This window comes from Elephas maximus, chromosome 4 (assembly GCF_024166365.1).
Source record: "Elephas maximus indicus isolate mEleMax1 chromosome 4, mEleMax1 primary haplotype, whole genome shotgun sequence".
NCBI classification, from domain to species: Eukaryota; Metazoa; Chordata; class Mammalia; order Proboscidea; family Elephantidae; genus Elephas; species Elephas maximus.
In genome coordinates, this window is record NC_064822.1 from 159,830,299 (window position 1) to 159,849,593 (window position 19,295).

Below are 19,295 nucleotides of genomic sequence, written 5' to 3' on the forward strand. Positions count from 1 at the left end.
TCCAATCATATTTACTGAGCACCACTGTCTAGATATGGCAGATAAAGAGGAAGGAGACTTGGTTCCAGCCAACCAAGTGCTCACAATCTAGTGAGGCCTGGAAAGCTGCCCCACTGAGGTTTCATTTTCACAGTATAAGGCTTGTTTGCTCATTGCTTATCTTGAACGCCACCCACGGGCCTGATACTCTGCCAAGTCTTGTGGGAGAACCAGATGAGTAAGATGACTCTGACCACAAGGAGCTCAGTCTCTAGGACAGGAGACAGACATACAACAAACGCCTCCCAATCACTAGGATCTAGGTGTTATGACAGAGCATTCCTTCACAGAATACAGACGGTGGATGGGAAGAACAGGAGGGCTTCACAGAGCTGACACTTGAGGGGGTCTTCAAGAATCACAAGAAGGAGAAGACAAGTGATTGCAGGCAGAAGAAAGCATTTGCACATCACCTGAGGGCAGGAAACAGCAAGGTGGGCTGAGGGGTGGGCGGAACATCACATACAGGGCCTGGGAGATGAGGCTGGAGAGTTGGGTTGGCTCCAGGACACTGAGGACCTTGTGGGTTTTGCTCAGAAAGGGTTTAAGCAGCAGGACAAGGCGATCCGATTTCCATCTTAGAAGGATCACTCTGGCAGTCACATGGAGGATGAATGGGGTTGGGACAAAACCAAAGACCAGAGTTATCATTTAGGAGGCTGTTAAGTGTTCTGTGGAGAAACAGTGGTGACCTGAACAAAGGCAGTGGCAGGTGGGTTAGAGTGAGGTGGGACATTTGGGGATTTATCTAGAAAGTAGAATTAGCATGACTTGATGATGGTGAGAAAACCCTGGTGGTGTAGTGGTTAACAGCTACAGCTGCTAACCAAAAGATCAGCAGTTCAGATCTACCAGGTGCTCCTTGGAAACCCTATTGGGCAGTTCTACTCTGTCCTATAGGGTCACTATGAGTTGGAATCAACTCGAAGGCAATGGGGTTTGTTTTTTTGATGATAGTGCTGGTGAGGAAGAGAAAAAGAAAGGGGGAGATGGCCTTGAGGCGGATGGCGGTAGTGCCTTTAGTGAAATTAAGTAGTATAGGTAGTACAGAATGAGCTAATTTTATGAAAAGGAAAACAATGAACTTGGGTTTAGATTCTGAGGTACTGTAAAGGATGTCTACAGCACCTGGTGGACTAGAACTGCTGACATTTTGCTTAGCAGCCAAGCTCTTTTTTTCTAAATTGTACTTTAGATGAAGGTTTACAGAGCAAACTAGTTCCTCACTATGCCATTAGTACACATATTGTTCTATGACATTGGTTAACAACCCCACAACATGTCAACACTCTCCCTTCTTGACCTTGAGTTCCCTATTACTAGCTTTCCTGTCCCCTTCTAGCAGCCAAACTCTTAACCACCACACCACCAGGGTTTCAGAGATGAGGGATTGTTGTCGTTGTTAGGTGCCATCAAGCCAATTTTGACTCACAGTGATCCTGTGCACAACGGAACAAAACACTGCCCGGTCCTGAGCCATCCTCACAATTGTTGCTATGCTTGAATTCATTGTTGCAGACACTGTGTCAATCCATCTTGTTGAGGGTCTTCCTCTTTTTTGCTGACCCTCTACTTTACCAAGCATGATGTCCTTCTTCAGTGGCTGATCTCTCCTGATAACATGTCCAAATTGTGTGAGATGTAGTCTCGCCATCCTTGCTTCTAAGGAGCATTCTGGTTGTACTTCTTCCAAGACGAAGGGTAGATAATTGGAAATATGGGTCTGCAGTTCAAAAGAAAAAAAAGGCAGGCACTCACTACATAAAGATGGTGCAATCAGCTGGTAGTGGAAATCATGGAGAGTGTGTACAAAGGGGTGAAATGGAGTTACTGCAGCCAAAGAAGCTTGGAGCATGGTCAGGAGGTAGCCAGCCAGCCAGTGGTATTGTGGAAGTACCCAACGGGAGGAAAATGGAGTCCTAATGGCAAGTGAGGTAGAAGTTAAGATACAGGTAGAGAGCTATGCACCAATTTGCAAATGGGTCACTGATGACCCCACTGACAAAAGTTTTAGGGGACCATTGGGTTCTGATATTAGTTTTTAGTGGATAAAGAAGTCCTGGGAGAAGGGAGTGGAGAATAGTCCTTTAAGAACTCTGGTGGTGAAGGAAAAGAGAAGGGATAGTGAGTAAAAGCAGGGTCCAAAAAAGTGGGTTTAGGATAGCAGCAGTGTGAACATTTGTGCAGGCTAAAACTCATGGACAAACAGGCACTGACGGTGTAGGAGGAGATGGTGGAAGAGCACATTCTCATAAGAAGCATGGGGAGAAGCTCACGTGGGTGGGAGAGTCAGTCCTGGACAGGTGGATTGAGAAGGGTAAAAAAGGAGAATGGGACAAGCCATTGAGAGAGTTCAGGCCTGATGTAGTAGGTGTCCCCGCCCTCTGTGGAGGGAGAGCTACTAAAAATGGGGCTCCAGGAGGAGGGAGTGGTCCCCCGGAACACGCTGAGGGAAGAAGAATACCAAGGACCCAGGAAGTGCAGAGGCTTCTAGGTAAAGCCATTTCCATCAGCTGAGCCCATGGGCTGGGGCCTGGATGGTGACTAGGCAGGGTGACACAGGCCAGAGTCAGGGAGCAGAAGCTGCTGGTGAGAGATCCTTAGCTTGCAAAGGAGCCAGCAGGGGAGGCCATGTGCTCAGGGCTTGGCCTCCCACAGAGGGGGTAACTCACTGCTGACTCAAACCCAGGAGCTCATTTGCATGTTATTCACTTCAAGCCCAAACGGGCAGGAATGCTAGAAGCATCTCATCCCGTTTCCAAACAGAACCATCTCAGATGCTGAGTGATCCTGCTGTTGTGCTGAGCCTCTCTGACCTAGAAATACTTCCACTTTGTAGAACTCTGCTCAGCCATGCCCATGCGGCTGTCTGGGAGATGAAGTTGGGAAGAAAAACAAACAAAAATTCCCAAAAAACACTTAGGAATTTTTTTTTCTCTGTAAGGAGATTAAAAACCAAACCAAAACCAAACCCAGTGCCGTCGAGTCGATTCTGACTCATAGCGACCCTATAGGACAGAGTAGAACTGCCCTATAGAGTTTCCAAGGAGCACCTGGCGGATTTGAACTGCCGACCCCTTGGTTAGCAGCCATGACACTTAACTACTACGCCACCAGGGTTTCCCGTAAGAAGATTAAGTTTTAATTTTAGGTTAAGGTGCTCAGAACATGGCCCTTATCCCCCCTGAATGTATATTATATCTTTATCATGTGTCTCCTATCACCAGAATATCACCGCCATGAAGACAGGAATATTGTTTGTATCCCTGTACCTAGAACAGTGTCTGGCACATAGTAGGCACTCAATAAATACATTAAATGACTGAAGGCCCTGTTCCAAGCACTTTATCTCATTTAAACCTTATAATCCTAGGCAGTTAACAGTGTAGGACAGGGACTTTCTGAGAGGTTAAAAAATGTTTCCCCAGGTAATCAGATTGTAGGGGTTAGTTGATTTGTATTCCCCCAAAAGGTATGTTAAAGTCCTAACCCTGGTATTTGTGAATGTGACCTTATTTGGAAACAGGGTCTTTCTCGATGTAATCAGTTAAGATGAGGGCATTAGGGTGGGCATTAATCTAATGTGACTGGTGACCATATGAGGAGAAGAGACACAGAGATGCACAGGGAGAATGCCCTGTGGCAAAGGAGGCAAGATTGGAGCGGTGCGCCTACAAGCCAAGGAACGCCAAGGATTCCTGGCAATACCAGTAGGTAAAAGAGAGGCATGGAACAGATTCTCCCCCAGAACTTTTAGAGAGACCATGTCCCTGTTGATGCCTTGATTTCAAACTTCTAGCTTCCAGAACTGTAAGAAAATTAATGTCTATTGCTTTAAGCCAGCCAGCTTGTGGCACTGTTACAATGGCCCTAAGAAACTAATACAGTAGGTATCATGGATTGAATTGTGCCACCCAAAATATCTGTCAACTTGGCTGGGCCATGATTCTCAGTATTGTGTGACTGTCCCCCATTTTATGTGATTGTCCACCATTTTATGTGATTTTCTTATATGTTGTAAATCCTATCACTATGATGTAATAAGATGGATTAGCAGCAATTATATTGATGAGGTCTACAAGATTAGGTAGTGTCTTAAGCCAGTCTCTTCTGAGATACAAAAGAGAGACACGAGCAGAGAGACATGGGGACCTCATACCACCAAGAAAGCAGTGCCAGGAGCAGAGCCCGTCCTTTGGACCTGAGGTTCCTGTGCTGAGATGCTCCCAGAACAACGGAAGACTGATGCATCACAAGGACCTTCCTCTAGAGCCGACAGACAAGCCTTCCCCTGAAGCTGGTGCCCTGAATTCAGACTTCTAGCCTACTGGATTGTGAGAGAATAAACTGTTGAAACCATCCACTTGTGCTATTTCTGTTATAGCAGCACTAGATGACTAAGACAGTGGTAAGGGGAAAAACCCCCATGGTGTCAAACTGGGCTTCCCTATGTGTCATGCAATAGTTCAGAAATTAGTTTATTAGTTTACCAAAGGAAACCACTCCTGTGAAACTGATTCATACTAACCCAACTCTGAAAGGAAAATTCCTGACAAGAAAAAGCACATTACTGATTTACATTAATATATGCAGGCAGTCCCTGGGTTATGAACATCAAACTTATGTACAACCCGTAGTTACAAACCAACTCCTGTAAAGCCTATTATATTAAAAATATGAAGTACATACAATGGTTCATGATAAACGGGCGCTATTTTGTGATGCGCATCAAAATATTATTATTAATGTATTATGATGTTATAATAATAATTATGATCAATATTGTATTATTACGTCCCCTATGCATCTGTCAGTTTGTCATACTGTGATGGCTTGAGTGTTGCTGTGATGCTGGAAGCTATGCCACTGGTATTTCAAATACTAGTAGGGCCACCCATGGTGGACAGGTTTCAGCTGAGCTTCCAGACTAAGACAGACTAGGAAGAAGGACCTCGTGGTCTACTTCTGAAAAAATTAGCCAGTGAAAACCTTATGAATAACAGCGGAACATTGTCTGATATAGGGCCGGAAGATGAGCTCCTCAGGTTCAAAGGCACTCAAAAGATGACTAGGGAAGAGCTGCCTCCTCAAAGTAGAGTCACCCTTAACGACATGGATGGAATCAAGCTTCCAGGACCTTCACTTGCTGATGTGGTGTAACTGAAAATGAGAAGAAACAGTTGCAAACATCCATTAATAATCGGAATGTGGAATGTACCAAATATGAAGCTAGGAAAATTGGAAATCGTCAAAAATGAAACGGAATGCATAAAGATCTATATCCTAGGCCTTAGTGTGCTGAAATGGACTGGTATTGGTCATTTTGAATTAGACAGTCATATGGTCTACTATGCTGGGAATGACAAGTTGAAGAGGAATGGCGTTGCATTCATCGTCAAAAAGAACATTTCAAGATCTATCCTGAAGTACAATGCTGTCAGTGACAAGATAATAACCATATGCCTGCAAGGAATATCCAGAATCCAGCCAGGATCCATCTGACATCAGCAATGATATCACTGGTTCCACATCCTCTTCTGAAACCAGCCTGAATTTTTGGCAGTTCCCTGTCGATATACTGCAGCAGCCACTTTTGAATGATCTTCAGCAAAATTTTGCTTGCGTGTGATATTAATGATATTGTTCTACAATTTCTGCATTCAGTTGGATCACCTTTTTTGGGAAGAGGCATAAATATGGATCTCTTCCAGTCAGTTGGCCAGGAAGCTGTCTTCCATATTTCTTGGCATAGATGAATGAGTACCTCCAGCATTGCATCCATTTGTTGAATCACCTCAATTGATATTCCGTCAATTCCTGGAGCCTTGTTTTTCACCAATGCCTTCAGAGCAGCTTGGGCTTCTTCCTTCAGTACCATCAGTTCCTGATCATATGGTACCTCTTGAAATGGTTGAACATGAACTAATTCTTCTTGGTACAATGCCTCTGTGTACTCCTTCCATCTTCTTTTGATGTTTCCTGTGTCATTTAATAGCTTCCCCATAGAATCCTTCACTATTGCACTCAAGGCTTGAATTTTTTCTTCAGTTCTTTTGGCTTGAGAAATGCCATGCGTGTTCTTCCCTTTTGGTTTTCCATCTCCAGCTCTTTGCACATGTCATTACAATACTTTACTTTGTCTTCTTGAACCGCCCTTTGAAATCTTCTGTTCAGTTCTTTTCCTTCATTATTTCTTCCTTTTGCTTTAGCTGCTCAACGTTTGTGAGAAAAGTTTCAGAGTCTCCTCTGACATCCATCTTGGTATCTTCTTTCTTTCCTATCTTTTCAGTGGATCCTGACTGAAAGCAGAGAATATCAGAAGGATGCTTATCTGTGTTTTATTGGCTATGCAAAGGCATTTGACTGTGTGGATCATAATAAGTTGTGGACAACATTGCGAAGAATGGGAATTCCAGAACACTTAATTGTGCTCATGAGGAACTTTTACACAGATCAAGAGGCAGTTGTTTGGACAGAACAAGGGGATACTGAGTAGTTTAAAGTCAGGAAAGGTGTGTATCAGGGTTGTATCCTTTCACAATACCTATTCAATCTGTATGCTGAGCAAATAATCTGGGAAGCTGGACTATATGAAGAAGAATGGGGCATCAGGATTGGAGGAAGACGCATTAATAACCTACATTATGCAGACGACACAACCTTGCTTGCTGAAAGTGAAAAGGACTTGAAGCACTTACTAATGAAGATCAAAGACCACAGCCTTCAGTATGGATTACACCTCAACATAAAGAAAACAAAAATCCTCACAAGCGGACCAATGAGCAACATCATGATAAACGGAGAAAAGATCGAAGTTGTCAAGAATTTCATTTTACTTGGATCCACAATCAACAGCCATGGAAGGAGCAGTCAAGAAATCAAAAGACGCATTGCTTTGGGTAAATCTGCTGCAAAGGACCTCTTTAAAGTGCTGAAAAGCAGGGATGTCACCTTGAAGACTAAGGCGTGCCTGACCCAAGCCATGGTATTTTTCAATCACATCATATGCATGTGAAAGCTGTACAATGAATAAGGAAGACCGAAGAAGAATCGATGCCTTTGAATTGTGGTGTTGGTGAAGAATATGGAATATACCGTGGACTGCCAAATGAACGAACAAATCTGTCTCGGAAGAAGTACAACAAGAATGCTCCTTAGAAGCAGGAATGGTGAGGCTGCGTCTTACATACTTTGGACATGTTGTCAGAAGGGATCAGTCCCTGGAGAAGGGCATCATGCTTGGCAAAGTACAGGATCAGCGGAAAAAGAGGAAGACCCTCAACGAGGTGGACTGACACAGTGGCTGCAACAATGAGCTCAAGCATAGCAAAGTCTGTAAGGATGGTGCAGGATTGGGCAGTGTTTCATTCTGTTGTGCACAGGGTCACTATGAGTCAGAACTGACTAGAGTGCACCTAACAACAACAACAAGGAATATCAGTTAATCCACTCTTATTCAAATTTAGACACCAAACACTAAGGCCAAACATGAAGAAATTGAAGATTTTTGCCAACTTCTACAGTCTGAAATTGATCAAACATGCAATCAAGATGCATGAATAATTACTGGTGATTGGAATGTGAAAGTTGGGAACAAACAAGAAAGAAGAGTAGTTGGAAAATATGGCCTTGGTAATAGAAACGATGCTGGAGACAGCATGATAGAATTTTGCAAGACCAATGAGTTCTTCATTGCAAATACCTTTTTTCAACATAAACAGTGACTATACATGTGGACCTCGGGAAAGAATACACAGGAATCAAATCGACTAGATCTGTGGAAAGAAATGATGGAAAAGCTCAATATCATCAGTCAGAACAAGGCCAGGGGCCAACTGCGGAACACACCATCAAGTGCTCATGTGCAAATGCAAGTTGAAGCTGAAGAAAATTAGAGCAAGCCAAAGTACAACCTTAAGCATATCCCATCTGAATTTAGAGATCATCTCAAGAATAGATTTGACACATTAAACGCTAATGACCAAAGACCAGACAAGTTGTGGAATGACATCAAGGACATCAGATATGAAAAATGCAAGAGGTCATTAAAAAGCCAGGAAAGAAAGGAAAGACCAAAATGGATGTCAGAAGAGGCTCTGAAGTTTGCTCTTGAATGTAGAATAGCTAAAGTAAAAGGAAGAATCGATGAAGTAAAAGAGCTGAATAGAAGATTCCAAAGGGCGGCTCAAGAAGACCAAGTAAAGTATTATAATGAAATGTGCAAAAGACCTGGAGATAGAGTACCAAAAGGGAAGAACATGCTCAGCATTTCTTAAGCTAAAAGAACTGAAGAAAAAATTCAAGCCTCGAGTTGCAATATTAAAGGATTCTATGGGCAAAATATTAAATGACGTTGGAAGCATGAAAAGAAGATGGAAGAAATACACAGAGTCATTGTACCAAAAAGAATTGGTTGATGTTCAACCATTTCAGGAGGTAGCATATGATCAAGAACCAATGATACTGAAGGAAGAAGTCCAAGCTGCACTGAAGGCATTGGTGAAAAACAAGGCTCCAGGAATTGATGGAATACTATTTGAGATGTTTCAACAAATGGATGCAACACTGGAAGTGCTCACTCGTCTATGCCAAGAAATCTGGATGACAGTTACCTGGCCAACCAACTGGAAGAGATCCGTATTTGTACCCAATCCAAAAAAAGGTGACCTATTGTGGAAATTATTGAACAGTATCATTAATATCACACGCAAGTAAAATTTTGCTGGAAGTTATTCAAAAGTGGTTGCAGCAGTACATCAACAGAGACCTGCCAGAAATTCTAGCCAGATTAGGAGTTCGTGGAATGAGGAATATCATTGCTGATATCAGGTGGATCTTGGCTGAAAGCAGAGAATACCAGAAATATGTTTACCTGTGTTTTACTGACTATGCAACCGCATTTGACTCTGTGGATCATAACAAATTATAGATAACACTGCAAAGAATGGGAATTCCAGAACACTTAATTGTGCTCATGAGGAACCTTTACATAGATCAAGAGGCAGCTGTTTGGACAGAACAAGGGGATACTGCGTGGTTTAAAGTCAGGAAAGTGTGCATCAGGGTTCTACCCTTTCACCATACTTATTCAATCTGTATGGTGAGCAAATAATCCAAATAGCTGGACTGTATGAAGAATGCAGCATCAGGATTGGAGGAAGACTCACTAACAACCTGCAATATGCAGATGACACAACCTTGCTTGCTGAAAGTGAAGAGGACTTTAAGCACTTACTGACGAAGATCAAAGATCACAGCCTTAGTACGGATTACACCTCGACATAAAGAAAACAAAAGTCCTCACAACTGGACCAATGAGCAACATCATGATAAATGGAGAAAAGATTGAAGTGGTCTAGTATTTCATTTTACTTGGATCCACAATCAATGCCCATGGAAGCAGAAGTCAAGAAATCAAATGACGCATTCATTGCACTGGGCAAATCTGCGGCAAGAGATCTCTTTGAAGTGTTAAAAAGCAAAGATATCAGTTTAAGGACTAAGGTGTGTCTGACCCAAGCTATGATGTTTTTCAGTCTTTCAGTCACCTTATATGCATGGGAAAGCTGGACAATGAATAAGGAAGCCCAAAGAAGAATGGATGTCTTTCAATTATGGTGTTGGCAAAGAATATTGAATATATCATGGACTGCCAGATGAACAACCAAATCTGTCTTGAAGAAGTACAGCCAGAATTCTCCTTAGAAGCGAGGATGGTGAGACTTCATCTCAGGTACTTTGGGTGTTATTAGGAGGGACCAGTCCCTGGTAAAGGATATCATGCTTGGTAAAGTAGCGTGTCAGCAAAAAAGAAGAAGACGCTCAATGAGATGGGTTGACACAGTGGCTGCAACAATGGGCTCAAAGATAGCAATGACTGTGGGGATGGCAGAGGACTGACACTGTCTTGTTCTATTGTACATAGGGTCACTATGAGTTCAAATCGAGTGGATAGCACCAAGTCAATGGCACCTAACAACAACAATTATTATGTTAAAGAGGTTTTAATGTACCTGGAAGTATCTCTTTAATGTTTTTTATGCATTGAAAAGTACACTGTATACTATATACTAATACAAATGTTTGACTAACTGGTGTTAGGTAAGAACCATACCCAAATATTCTTATGTACAAATTCGACTCAAAGACAGACTTAGGGAAGGAAATTGTAATCCAGTGACTGCCTGTAGCTACCAAGGAGCTGAAATGCTCTGACCAGCTAGGTACCTGAGTCTGTCCCTAGTAGGTACAGTCTACTGAGGAAGCCAATCAAACATCCCCAATTTGGCTAGGAGTTTGAGTGGAGTTAGGTACTCTACCGGGAGCCCAGGAACAAGCTCTGTGAAGCGGATACCCGGAAGACCCATCGCAGCTGGTCAGTCAGGACCTCTCACTCCAACAGGGCAAGCACACACTGCTATCCAGACTCTAGTTTGCCAAGAAAGCCAACCACCAGCCATCAGCCTCATTGTGTCCTTCCAGACTTTTCTTTGAGGATAAAAAGTTGAAAGGTTGAATGGGCCTCTTACATTCCAACTTCATACATTGCTTTCATTGTTTCTTAGGTGATGGCTTTTTATTGACGGGGAAAACTTACACATAACAACAGGAAGGCATCTTGAAACATTCTGGCCACATCTCTGTGAGTCCATGCCTGTGTTTGAGTCTCTGCTAGCTTGAACCACTGTGTGTGAGGCTATATATGTCCTACCAGTAGACTAAATTTGGGGGTCTGTCTTGTTGCTATTGTTAGCTGCTGTGGAGTCAACTCCAGGCTCATGACAACCCCATGCACAACAGACTGAAACATTGTCCTGTGCCATGACCATGACTGGTTGCAGATCAGACCACTGTGATCCATGGGGTTTTCACTGGCCTATTTTCAGAAATAGATCACCAGGCCTTTCTTCTTAGTCCTAATCCTACTAATTCTACTTAATTTGGAAGCTCTGCTGATACTTTTTCTGCATTATAGCAACTTGCAGGCCTCCAGTGACAGACAGGCGGGGGCTGTGGATGAGGTGCCTTGGCTGGGAATCAAACCTGATGTCTCACATGAAGGTGAGAGAATTCTACCACTGAACCACCACTGCCCCTTTGGTATCTGTCTTACAGCTCACTATTTCATGGAACCATAGAGCCTGGGCTTCAAACCATAAGGGAAGTATGATGAGAGAGTAGCAGTCAAAATACATGGGGAACAAACGCCTAGCGGAAGGCTTGAATGGCACCATTACTTGTAATGTGGACAGTTCAAAAGTCAGAGAAGAATCCAGGCCTCTGAGAATTTCTTTGGCAAGTGGAGACCCTAAATGCTAGTACAGATCAATGAATGGCTTCCTTTCTTTTTACTACTCAGTAGCTTATTTTTAAGTGGAACAGAAGGAAAAAAAAAAAAGAAGGAAAATCCAATTCCCCAAGCCTGAGCCAGGGCAGAGTAACCACCAACAAAACAGCTGCTAACGTGGCTGACGATCACTCCTGCTAACTGCTTCGTCAAATTGAAGGCTTGGCAGGGGAGACATTTTGGCTGGCTTAGCAAGGAGAGAAATTTCATAGGTAGCCACCACAGATGGTAAAAAAAAAATGGTAGCAGATGTCATATAGCATAGAGCAGAAGCCCCCAAAGACTACACCATCCCAGAGCTAAGCAAGAAAACTGATACTCCGCCAAGCCAACTGCCAATTATACACCCAAGAATCTCAGGAAGCCAGGCAGGGTATAAAAGTTTTTTTTAATTAATTGCTTCCCATTTCTCTTCATCCATAAATCCACCAGCCCATGGCTCTTCAAAGATTTAGAATGTTGGCTTCAGGTATCTCTGCCCTCATCATAGCATGGCCAATGGTGTGAAAGTATAAACCTTGGCTGTGCCATTTACAACCACAGTATTGCAATCCAATTTTAGGATTAAAAGCGTTCATCTTTGATTCCAGAAGACATTCATCTACCTTGCAGGTGCTGGGGAGCTGCTGAATGACTAGAAGCCAATGGCTCAATTCCTTCTGTTACAGCGCAGGGTAGTGGTTAGTAGTGTAGGCTCCAGAGTCACACAAACTTGATGTGAAAAATATAGCTCCACTATTACCTGCAGTGTGTTGTTGCTAGTTATTCAATCACTCAGAACCTCAGTTTCCTCATCTGTTTATCAGGGGTAATAGTGCCTGTCTTATTTGGTTGTTGGGATGATTACTTTTGATAATGTGTGTAAAGCACTTGGCACAGTGCCTGGCATACAGTAAATGGTCAAAGAGATGTTAACTGCCATCCCATATATCTGAATGCCCAGAAACGTGCTGTTTGGTATCACCATGGTCCTTGTGTGTCCTATAAATTTCTACGTCTCATAGTCATACCTACTAGAAAGTCACTCCATGTGTGAGTGGGCATATAATCTGCAACCTTATGACTGCAAACTAAGTAACCCAGTGCCCTCGAGTCGATTCCAACTTATAGCGAAGCCGTTATAAAACACAATTAACTTTAACCCACTTTCTCAAGTTGTGACTATCAACATTCTCATGTGTTTAAAATAATTTCTTTCTTTCTCTTGTATTAGGGGCCCATACATTATTCGGAATTGGAATGCATTGCTTTATTCTATAGCAATATCTTCATTATTAGCTAAAACCCAAGTAATCAAGCTTTGTCTCTTTTTTTTCAGGGAAAGATAACACTCAGTAAGGTGTTTCCCCAAGAGCAACATTTGGAATATGCTGGGCTGGACACATACTTAACTCAATCACTTCCATATTTACCCCTCCAGAGCATCAAATGACAAGCATGCAAAATAAGTCAAGACCTACAAGATTTCCAAAGATTCAAATATGCTCTGTTTTCCAGAGCAGGAAAAGGGCTTTTGTCTCTAAGAATTTTTCTATCATCGAAGCACTGTTGTTATTTTGTTCATACAGGCTGGGTGCTGGAGGACCAATGGAGAAAATTGCTCAAGACACCAAGTCGACTGGAAGCAGAGGGCTAAAAAGGCTGGATCACGAAAAGGAAAGACAAAGAGATAGTCCTGAATTCCTCCTTCACTGGTTATGGCCTTCAGAAAAGGTCATGTGTCTGAGCTTTGATTTCATCCATATCATGGAGATGATGGCACCCATATCATAAGACATTCAGATGAATTAACACACTATGACATAAAGTGCTATGTAAACCCCAAAACACCATACAATTGAGAGAAATCCCATTAAAGAGTCCGCTTAAGTCAGAGGTGTCTCTTACTTTCAACTACCTACCTGGGCGTGTACACATCAGTTTCAGTATTGCCCTATTTGTCCTTGTCTTTTTGATTCTCCAGCCGATGATGACTCTTCCTTTTTCCTCAACATCCTACCATACTTCCCCTGGGAGGGACCATACATTGCCAACTTTCTATGACATAGAAGACTTAAATTAGTTTTAAAAATTGATTAAACACGCATACCTACTACTGAGATACACTCTGACAAACGTGAAAATTTAAGAAATCTAACTCTTTATTTAACACCAAAGCTAACATCAAGTGTTTATTTAAAAAAATAATGGCACCTGCTTTGAATTCATCGGTAACACCACAATCGGGTGAAGATCAACAGGGAATTTACAACATTAGGCTGACATGAAATTATATAGTGTGCCACAAAATGGGAATTCTGCAATAGACTTCACAGACATCACAATGAACATTTCCAGTGTCTACTCAGAGTCGCTCTAACTACTGCCTAAACATATTCTTAAACACAGAGCCCATTTTGTTGAAACATTTCTCTTAGGACAAACACAGCAGACACGATTTAAATAAATTAAAATTGCAACACATAATCATTCCTGAAACAATCAAGGTACGTTACTTTCGAGCTTCTTATAACAGAGAGAATTGTACTGACTTAAAACAAAAACTGTAGTGTTGATTTTATATCTTATGGGTTACCAAGCTCTTGTGAACTGCGACTTTTTTTTTAAGCTTCTTCACAGGTTCGGATGTATTTTTTCAAAGTGATTTATCTTTGGACCAATTCCTTCCTTAGCACGTGTGCTAAACTCCTACTGGAAACACCTCTTTCTAGATAAAGCCTTGAATTTTAAATAATGTCATTTCTTCCTACTGCTAGCTCAGCTCCCTGAAATTACAGATACATGCAAAATAGTTGTTCAATCACACATGTTCATCTTAATAAGTATGTTTAAATGTTTTTCCAAACCAACTATATTTGGATTCAATTTAAAAAAAAAAAAAGTCCCCATTCAATGCAAAATAATTTGGTTTTTTAAACCAAGTCAAAAAGGACAAAAGTAATTCTTTGCCCAAGGGAAGCTAGTTCTAGTTACTGTTATCGAACCAATAATTAAAGTTGACATGCTGGAGAAATGGCAGGGCAGTAAACAAGGTAGTTGAGGGCAATATTTAAGTGAAAACCAAAGTGACAAAGCAGGAGACGAGACGGGCTAAAATCACATGAATGCCGACAGAGTGGGACAATAGAATCCTGGGCTGAAATGAAAAGAGGAGCATTTCAGATTACAGCCTTTCAATAGGTCTCGGCGATCAAGTACGCAAAACCACCAAAGTTCCAGGTCAGGATCTTGAAACTCTACTTTCACTGTTCAAAATCAGCAATAAAGTGCTTGAGTTACTACTTCATTGTGGGTTTTTCTGGGGGGGGGGGGGCGGGGGGGATTGCTTTGTGCTGGCTTAATCATACTCAAAATACGAGTTGAAATAACCAATTCAAAACCCACAGGAGAGTATTTTTAGGTTTTTGTTTTATCCTCAGGAACTATCATTATCCTGCTGATCACGAAAATAATATGTCACCAAAAAACCTAGTACAGGAATTCAACGACCAACATCTTAAATCCCTCTGTAATGTTCACTGAGTGACCAGGTGCTAACCTGTTATGGGTTGAACTGTGTCCCTGGTACCTGTGGATGTGACCTTACTTGGAAGAAGCGTTGTGGACACGTAATTCCTTAACACGACGTCATACTGGAGTAGGGTGAGCCCCAAACCAGTATAACTGGTGTCTTCATAAGAACAGGAGACACAGACGTAGAGATACAGAGGGAAAACAACCACGTGAAGAAGGCAGAGATTGGAGTTACATTTTTTTCCACAAGCCAAGAATGCCTGGGGCAACCAGAAGCTGGAAGAGACAAGAGCTCTCCCCTAGAGCTTTCTGAGAGAGCATGGCCTTGCTGACACCTTGATTTTGGACTTCTAGGCTCTTGGAGATGTTATCAGGTGGGACCAGTCCCTGGTGAAGGACATCATGCTTCATAAAGTAGAGGGTCAGCGAAAAAAGAGGAAGACCCTCAGAATGACATGGATTGACACCGTGACTGCAACAATGGGCTCAAACATAACGACTGTGAGGATGGCACAGGACCGGGTAGCATTTTGTTCTGTTGTACACTGGCTTGCTGTGAGTTAGAATCAACTTGATGGCACCTAACGACAATAGCTTCTAGAAACATTAGACAATAAATTTCTGCTTTCAGCCACCTGGTTAGTGATATTTTGTTATGGCAGCCCTAGGAAACTCATACAACTAGTTTTCACCTTTAGGAACGCACTAATGTTTAGTACAAATGAAAGGGTGGGACAAGATTAGTTGATTTAAATATAAATATCCAGTTTCAGAATATGTCACAGCTATACCATTATTTTTAAATTGCAGCTTTTATTTAATCTCCTGAAGAGAATAAACTGTGACGAATAAAAGATATAGCTACCTTAGAGAATATATCATCTCATTAAAAAGCTTCATGTACTTTCAGTAATACTCTAATAAAAGAAATATGCTGTGTAGGTTGAGCACACCCAAACGAAAATACGGTTATTTGACATCTAATGAGAGTCACCGAAAATAAGAAGTTTTAAAAAGGAGTCCACGATTAAGTGGGATGCCTTAGACCTTATAGTATTTCAGGTTAAAACAGAGCCAATTTCTACCAGATTCTGTTAACAGCTCCAGATTGGGGAGGGCATCGTGTGCTGCTTTCCATCTCTTCTCTACTTCTCTCAGTGGAGAGAAGACACACTGATCACAGACCTGAGAAGTGCCAATACAAGCACTTGCTAGACTGAGCGACCGGGTGGAGTGTGGTGACATGAGAATGAAGCCCACGTCCTTTTGGATTCTCACAGAGCCTCACTCACTCTTTCTTAACTAACAGCAGACTCTACACCCACACCCAACCCTGGCATGTCTAAAGTGTCTCTCAGAAAGATTTGCAGATATTAAAAGGAGCCCACCCAGGATCCAGCTTGATTAAGTTACACCCAGTCCCGAGTCCACATGGAGACTGATGTCCCCAGGTGAAGGGGGACACTGGCCAATGGAAGCATACCATTCTTCTCTTTCCCTATCAGTGTGCAGGTGTGATGGGTCACAGCATGCCTATAGCCAAACTGGGTGGCTAAGCAGGCGTTCTGACAAGGAAAGGGGTCACAGCCATGAGATGGTGGTGGGACTACTAACTCCCTCTTCCCTGAAGCAAAAGTAATTTATAACCAAAGATTTCATGGAAATTATGTTTACTGTTTTAAAAAGCTTGAATGGGGAATGAAATAGTGGTGATAGGTGCACAAGTTTGTGAATATATTAAAAACCACTAGATTGTACACTTAAAAAAAAGAAAGCTTGAGCTGTAGGAATCTCAGGCATACCCAGTTTGTATTAATTGCTAAGCCCGTCTATTCTCTCAAATTAGGGCACACTGTCACAGTTTTTTCAGGAGATTTCCTTAAGAGCAGCCGTTGGTAAAATATTGCACTTAACTTAAATCTGGGTAACTTGATGTTTTCTGGAAGAAAACGTACTCTGACGTGCCTCTGTATGCCTTCAGAGAACAGAGGAGTGGTAAGAGGAGGGACTGAACAGCACAGCTTCCACTGAATCTTCTATATCTTCCCTTTTTTTGTTGTTTGTTATGGACGCAGAGAAACATATTTAAAGGAAAGTGTCTTCCGAGATGAAGACAGTGACTGGCATTCCCAAAAGAGGCCAAAGATGTTAACTTTTGGATGCCTTCACCTCAGCACAAGTGTGGCCATTCTATTACCTCAGAACTTATTTTCAGTCAGATCCTACGAGACAGAGGGCAGCCTTGGCTCAAACACTAGGTTTAGTTTATTCTTGCTGGTCTTTCACTTTCCTAAGAGGGTCCTCTCTACCTTCCTCCAGGTGAATGACTCCCACTAATCTAGCCACCATCCAATTGGGCCAGAAGTCATATCTTCCTCATGCTTCCAGTATTGACTACCTCAGTGAACTTTAAGCTTTATGAACTATGATTTTGATGTTCTTGTCGAAAAACAAAACAACACAAACCAGGGACATCATTTGCTTTCACTTACTGGAGTAAGTTTTGCAATTCCTCACAGACCTGTGAATAAGTGAATCACACAGAGTGAATCACATCCTCAAGGGGGATTTATCGCAATTAAGGTTTTCCAAAACACAAACCTCTGGAGTAGTGTTTACAGAACTCAAAATTAATGTTAAAGCCATGGTTTTATGAGGGATTTAGCAGCATTTCGGCATGCTTCGGAGGTGGGACATTCACTAGCCAGTTACGATAAAGTCAGGTGTGCGGTTTCCTGGGTATAGAAAGGGGGGAGCTCCATTCATAAATTCCTGTGTCTTGCCATTTTAAGCAGCAGAAGCCCAGTTGGATAAACAGGTGTGTTGTAAGATTTCCATGTTATAAAGAGTCACACACAATTGACCACTGTGGACACTGGGTAGATAATAGGATCTACAGTCATCTGTGGACAAGTGGGATGGGTTATACAGGGATTTACTGTACTCTAATAGGCCACAAGTGTTCAACATTGTCAACTCCTGTGTTTCTTCATTTTCCCAAGTCATGCCACGTGCTTGCTGTTTACAGGACTCAGGGAAAATACATTGATTAGCAATAGTGAAGTTAAATTTTGGCAGAGATTTGAGAGAGAGATTTAAAATCTCTTTTCTTCTGTGTCACTAATTGTGCCAATTGCTCAGGAACAGAGGTTTACCATGCTAGGCTAGTCAGGTAAGCAGGAAATCTGGTCTGATTAAGGCAGTGAGCAATGTGGAGAGAACTCAGGAACAGATTCACATTAACCAAGTACAGGAAATGAACTGGCAGCTGCTACTGAGTTAGATAATAATAGTTATATACACCACACAGCCCCAGTACTTCTTGTAATCTTCAGTCGGCACAACCGTTTATTTTAAAATTTGGTAGTATGCACAAAGTTTTCTCTAAAATAAAAACTTGAAAGAACTTGGAGACAAGACCCAGTGGCTTCATCTTGGTATTATTATCCTTTCTATGGCACACAAAATAGGGTCCCAGTTTTTACAAAATATTGCAAGAAGAGTCACAGCAAAGAAGGTGCCAAGAATGTGGAAGCGGCTCTTCATCATGGGTGAGACAAACTTTGCAATGGTCGACACACACACTAAGATAACAGTCATGAAGGCCAGGATCACATTTATGCACTTCCCCAGGAGAACTTTGGCATTCACGGTGTCTGTCTGCAGGGCCTGCTGCTCCTGCTGGTGGAGCTCCAGCTTGGAAATGCGAGTCTGGCAGGATTCCAAGGCTTCCTGTGGGCAAGAGAGAGAGTGAGGATCAAAAGCTGTTGAGATGATGGGTGGAACGCGGTGCAGGCTCAGATGTGCACAAAAGGCCCTGAGCTCTAAATGCCTGATGCCTAAGCAGCTTCAAATCCTCCAGCTCATGATGATGATGGTGACAGTGATGATGATGATGATAGGCAAAGATGTGATACAAGAACCCAAGGTTCATTTCACCCTATTATTCACAGAGAATGAACATGTGTGGATGACCATAAAAGAACATAAATGAAGAATTATGGTTATTACCAGTTTTAAAAAATATCAGCAGCTACTGGTACCATGGAGGGGGAGGCCCAAACCCAAGAAAGGATGCAGCTTTGTTTTGTGACAGCTGAGTACTCTACCTTCAGCCATGGAGGGGGTGGTGTTTTCAATTGCTAGTCCTTATTTTTACTGCCCAAGTTCCTGGGTGGTGCAAACAGTTTGCACTCATCTATTAACCTAAAGGTTGGTGGTTCAAATCCACTGTGGAAGAAAGGCCTGGTGATCTGCTTCCATGAATGTTACAGCTGAGAAAATCCTATGGAACAGTTCTACTCTGTTGCACACAGGGTCACCTTGAGTCGGAATCAACTCAACAGCAATGGTTTTTTTTTTTAATTTTCACTACTCAAAGTTTATATGTGTCCAT

At 42.2% G+C, this 19,295-nt stretch overlaps 1 protein-coding gene across 1 annotated transcript in view; it reads right to left on the reverse strand.

Moving 5' to 3' along the window:
* Nucleotides 1–13,529: 13,529 nt before the first annotated feature.
* Nucleotides 13,530–19,295, reverse strand: part of TMCC3 (transmembrane and coiled-coil domain family 3) — a 77,788-nt gene continuing 72,022 nt past the window's right edge. The window contains exon 4 of the mRNA XM_049884082.1: nucleotides 13,530–18,631. Within this exon, the coding sequence (XP_049740039.1) occupies nucleotides 18,329–18,631 (303 nt within the window). The 3' untranslated portion in view covers nucleotides 13,530–18,328. The remainder of the gene's footprint in view (nucleotides 18,632–19,295) is intronic.